At 37.6% G+C, this 6,011-nt stretch overlaps 1 protein-coding gene across 1 annotated transcript; it reads right to left on the bottom strand.

Moving 5' to 3' along the window:
* Positions 1-4,410: 4,410 nt before the first annotated feature.
* Positions 4,411-5,044, bottom strand: LOC129404289 (brain protein I3-like). The gene has a single exon (XM_055136318.1). It carries the CDS (start codon positions 5,023-5,025, stop codon positions 4,648-4,650), a length of 378 nt encoding a protein of 125 aa, XP_054992293.1. The 5' UTR covers positions 5,026-5,044; the 3' UTR covers positions 4,411-4,647.
* Positions 5,045-6,011: the final 967 nt, after the last annotated feature.

Genomic DNA, 6,011 nt, shown 5'->3' with positions numbered 1-6,011 from the left:
TCCTCCTTAAAGTCTGTTAGGAGTTCTTTTAAGTATTTAGCCGGTCTCTCATTAGGTGCATATACGTTTAAGAGTGTGATTTCTTCCTGTTGTACATATCCCTTGATAAATAGGAAGTGACCTTTGTTGTCCCTCCTAATCTTTTTCAACCTAAAATCTATGTTGTAGGATCCTAGTATTACCACCCCTGCTTTCTTGAGGGAGTTGTTTGCTTGAAGAATTGTTTTCCACCCTTTGACTTTTAGTCTGTGTTTGCCCTGACTCTTTAGGTGTGTTTCTTGCAGGCAGCAGAATGTTGGGTTTAGTTTCCGAATCCATTTTGCCACTCTATGTCTCTTAATTGGTGCATTTAGGCCATTGACATTGAGAGTGATTATTATCATGGGGTTTTGTATCATCTTTCTGTGTTGTTTCTTGTTCTTGTGGGGTTTTTCCTTGACTTACAATTGCCCCTTTAGTCCTTCTTTTAAGTTTGGTTTTGAGTCTATGAAGTTCCTGAGCTGTTGTTTATCCGAGAAATAGTGTGAGAGTTTCACTGGATAAAGTATTCTTGGTGAGGCGTCCATTTCGTTGAGTTTTTTCACTATGTCCCACCATTGTCTTCGGGCTCGGAGGGTTTCCTCTGATAGGTCTGCTGTAAATCTGAGGGATGCTCCTTTGTATGTGATTTCCTTCTTTGACCTTGCTGCTTGCAGAATTGTGTCTCTATACACCGCATCCGTCATTCTGACTATTATATGCCTTGGAGTCTTTTTATTTGGGTCTCTTTTTGCTGGTACTCTTTGGACTCCTTGGATCTGGATGCCTGCCTTCTCCAGCTCTGGGAATTTCTTGGCAATGATGTCTTTCACCGTGTTTTTTTTCATTGGGATTAGTTCCCTGTGCTTCTGGTACTCCAATGGTTCTTATGTTGTTCCTCTTGAAGTCATCCCCGAGGACTCTGATTCGCTCTATAGCCATTTTGAGGTCTTTTGCCATTATTTGTTGTTGTCTGTAAGCTTTCTGCAGCTCATCTTCAATCTCACTGATTCTGTCTTCTGCTGTAGTCATTCTACTGTTGAGGGAACCTACTGAGATTTTTAATTCATCTACCGACAACTTTATTTGTGTGACTTCTGTTCATAGCTTTGTGACATCTGTTTGTAGCTTTGAAATTTCTGATTTCATTTCTTCTTGCATTTTCTTGGTTGACTGTTCCAAAGCATCACTCATCTCCTACCTTAATTTATTGGATGTCTGTTCTATGGTTGCTTTGAGTACATCGACTCTCTTAAGATTTCTTCCCTGAATTCTTTTTCTGATAGGTCCAGTATGTGGGTAGACCCTGTGGAGATTTCTGGAATCTTTTCTTCATCTTCTCTTTGTGGAGGGCATTTTCGCTGTTTCTTCATAACATTATGGAAGTCTATAGTTGTAGTCTTCTAGCTGTCTATCCCTATTCCCTCTTACTGTGGGGGGGATTCAGTTTGTGCTAAGTTGATGATGGTGGCTTTGTTCCAATTCCAGAATACTTCCTTATTCTCAGGCTCTCCTCTTGGTTTATGTGGGGCCTTTAGTGATGACTTAAGGCTATTCTGTCTTTATGAGGAGTTTGTGCACATTCTATTGTTCACTGACAGCTTTTGTGAAGTTCAAGTCAGTTAAGGGACTATTTTGCAAAAAATGATTTAGATGGCCAGGGTGATTTTCGAAGAAATTGGTTATAGAGTATATAATGTAAGAAAAATTACAACTTCTGCTAGGCTGCCTCTCCGGAAAGTGGCCACACCCACTTTGAGGCCACACCCCCTAAACTACAGGTCATGCCCCCAGTAATCTCTTGGGGGACAGGGTGGGGTAGGTGGGTGGGAAAGTGCCCCTCGGGTCGGTAGGCAGAGTCCTGATCCTCTTTGTGAGTACCTGATTGGGAATTTTGGCGTTACAGAGGAGCTTAGAGGCGTGTCCACGCAGCACAGGGAGTTCGGGGGTTCCAGGGGAGCCCCCACAGCAGGAACCGGTGGGAGAGTCTCCTTTGATATTTTCAGTCTGTTTAAGCAGTATAAAACACAGAACTTAGAGTAAATATTACTAGATTGTATGTCATTCTACCATGTGCTTTTCTCTGATGTCAGTATTCACTAGAATTTTCTCATTTTGTGTTTTTTATCTGTAAAATAGAATCATTTTGTGACAATCAAACAAAATAATGTCTGTCAAAAATTTTAAACTATAAAATCAACACAGTGTTAATTGTTAGTTATGTAACTAAGGCTTATTTCATGGCTTTCTGAGAATGGCATATATTCTTCAGCTAACATGGTTTCCTGTGAGACCAGAAGAACAATACTAATTTTTGACTACATTTTAAAACAAATTTTATTAGTCAATACAGAAAGTGGATGAAATTTAGACAAATTAACATAATGCTTTAGTAGATAAAACACCTTTCTTTAGAAAATTTTTGTTCATTTGTAAATCATTTTCAACTTTTAGTTTCAACTTCTCAAAATAACTCAATACTATGTACATTTTTTTGTTTGATCTTAAACACACTCTATGCATCATAATATACAGCTGTCAGAAAATGTATATCTATCACAATAATATAAAATATATAAATATGAATAAGATAAAATATATTATTTTAGAATAACTATAAGTTAGAGAGCTAAGTATATTTCATTTAAAATTCTAATAATTTTACTCTGAACTTTGAGAATCATTATTAAGTTACTATGAATCTCAATTTGCCGGTTTTATGATACAGATGATAATATTCATTTTCCAAGTTTCTATACCTGGATGTCATGGTATTATACATGTATTTGATCTCAGTACATGTCAATAAATGAGAACTTCTATCCTTCAAAGACTCTTCTTCCTGGAACTATTGCTAATACATTCATTCTTAATACTTTATTGAAAGAGCTGGAAGTGTAGCACTCAATGATATGCAGAGCTTACTCCTTGTCCTGTAGTGAGGGATCTTTTCTGGTACTGCTTGGTGCCATAAGAAGCATCTGAGATAAAGCTGGAGTCAGCTGCATGTGAGGTTTTAGCCCATCTCCACTTCTCTGCAGCCATCATTGCTTAACATGTTAGAAGTTACTATTACCTTATTTCCTTTTCAAACAATATTCAGGTAACTGGAAGCAGTGATTCTATGTAAAATAAGTCAATGCAATATGAGAGGACTGTGCCCCGTTCTAAGTGGGAATATGGAGAAACAAATCAAAGGAAAGGACAAAAATAAATGAAAACAAACACGTCGATTCATAGAACTGAAGGAACCAATGAAGAAGGAAGGCTGAAAAGACAGAGGAGGCCTAATTGTGGTGGAGGGATATTGGTATGTTTCTGAGGAAACATATATTGTGGAAATATATTAAAGGCTTATGAGATTATAGCACTGCAGTTCTCTAAACCAAAATTGCCTCAAAAATTAAGTATTTTTTAGCAATAATGAAATAAGATCATTCAACTGTTGAAAAAAAATTAAAGTTTATCTGTCCTCTGAACTTTCTTTCCATATTATACACCTACTAATCTTCTAATTCACAGTTATGTAACTTTTGGATAATAACAGTTCTCAGGCATTTTTACCTTCAAAATATGCTTCTAGTTTTTACTATAATATCAAAAATGCAGAGTTTAGAATTTAATATACTATACTTAAAGTAGTTAGAATTTAGAATATTGGAATGGGGCTAATTTCTCTTTGCTTCCACAATATGTTTTTATTAATGAAAATTTATTGTATTTGTCAATTTGAATTTTACCCATACAACTACAAAAGAACACCATTTGATAAAGATTGAGTTCCTATGATTATACTAACTTGTAATATAGTATTTTTTTCTATATAACCCATATGCAGTTCAATTTGTTTTCTGTATTCATAGTAGAAATAAACTATTTATAAAGCAGTTACTCTATACATGGTTTACAAAACCAATTAAGGTTATATTCCAGTTAGGATAAAGCTAGTCAATTTAATTTGTTTATGATGTCTTTTAGTAAGCCAATATTGCTTTTGTATTATTTAATAGATCATTTATTTAACAATCTATTAGGAAAATTATCTTTATATAAAGCATATTATTTTGATATTAAGTAGGATTCATCCTAGGGGTGCAAGGATGGTTTAACATATGCAGGTCAATCAACATAATACACCATATCAATAAAAGAAATGACGAAAACCATACGATCATATCAATAGATGCAAAGAAAGCAGTTGACAAGATCCAGCTCCTGTTCATGATAGAAACTCTACAAAATTGCTAGGCACTGTGGGCTGAGAATAGGTAAAGGGACAAACATGATAATCTCTCAGTATTTGAGACCCCAAAAGGAGAGAGAGAGAGAGACAGAGAGAATGAGAGAGAGAATGCCTGACATTCTCTCCACCAGTACACATTTTTTTTTTTTTGGTATGAATCTCGTTTATTTAAAACACCTTTCTCAAATTGAAGACTGCGAAAATAAAAGCAGTGTTTTATTGTCATGAGCCGGGGGACACTGCTGCTCTATGTCCCCACTTCACGACCCCTGGGCTGGCAAGTGCCACACAGATCCCACCTCACACTCCCAAGCAGTCCTGAAGCTTAACTGGAAAGCGACTGTACAGACATTTACATTGGAAAGACAGCCCGGCCCAGGCTCCCTTTAACTAAAGGAGGCTCCGCAGTTGGGGCATCTTCGCTTCCTCAAGGCGAAACAGCAGATGAAACCGAAGGGGAACAAGATGATGGCCAAGAAGATGCCCAGGAAGGTGAAGGAATCCTCCAAGACGCCAACCCTGCACACGGGGCAGCCTCCGACGACCACGATGGAATTGGCGGGGTACCTGGTGACGGTCCGGCTCTGGATGTTGTACACTCGAGGCTGCGCGGTGGGGATCCCTGTGACGAGGTAGGGGTAGGGCGGCGGCGGGGGCGCCGAGGGGATGGCGCTGTAGCCCGGCGGGCCGCACGCGAAGTCGCCCTGGCCGGCCTCCAGGTTGTAGGCGGGCGGCCGCTCCCCCAGCAGGGGCTTGTGGGCCATGGCGGGGCGCCGCCCGGGTCGGCTCTCTCTCTCTCTCTCTCTCTCTCTCTCTCTCTCTCTCTCTCTCTCTCTCTCTCTCTCTCTCTCTCTCCTTTTGGGGTCTCAAATACTGAGAGAGTGAGAGAGAGAATGCCTGACATAGAGACAGATGGAGACATTGGTGGTGGGAAATGTGTACTGGTGGAGGGATGAGTGTTATAAAATTGTATGATTAAAAACTGACAATGAACAGCTTTGTAACTGTGTATCTCACAATGATTCAATTAAAAAAAGTTAAACATTAAAAAATTAAAAAATAAAACATACAGTCCCCTACGCTACTACTTAAAGGAAACATAAAAAGATGTAATAACCAGAAAAATCCTTAATACGTAAAATGAATATTTAAACTGCTATGAATAGATAGAATTGATAAAATATATAAACGCAAGAGGAAAAGTTAGAATGGTCAGTAATATTTGTAATATTTCAAGAAAAGACATATTAAATGAATACCTACAGTTCATTTTGCTTAAAAGAAAACGTGTCAAATGGAAATTGACTTGATAATTTTTAATTTAAAATAAATATGTTTAATGTACAATTTTTTGATATTTATCAACTAACTGAAAATGATACTTGCTAATAGTTTATATACTTTGTTGGAATTTGGTGTTTATAAGGAACATTGAGAATTCTTGAGACGTTCTAGTCAAGCAATTTATATTTTTGCAATTCTTCAACTATATTTAGGTAGTGGGATTTACAGTAATATTACTCATATTTTTCATGATTACATCACTCCCACACCAAACTACCACCAGAGAGCATATTTCCTTTCACCAGAGTCACAAGGACCCTTCTCACACCTCATGCTTTCTCTGTTCTGTAGACAAAAACTTCAGTTCAGATAACTTTGACCCTTTGTTATTCCCTTACTATGTTTTTTTCTTATCTCTTAGCTGGAATAGGTTTCCTATTTTAATTTAATTTTGGAGTTATTGGCA

The sequence above is a fragment of the Sorex araneus genome, chromosome 4 (genome assembly GCF_027595985.1).
Source record: "Sorex araneus isolate mSorAra2 chromosome 4, mSorAra2.pri, whole genome shotgun sequence".
Classification (NCBI taxonomy): domain Eukaryota; kingdom Metazoa; phylum Chordata; class Mammalia; order Eulipotyphla; family Soricidae; genus Sorex; species Sorex araneus.
The sequence above is the reverse complement of the archived record's forward strand: the minus strand, read 5'-3'. Positions and strand labels throughout refer to the sequence as shown.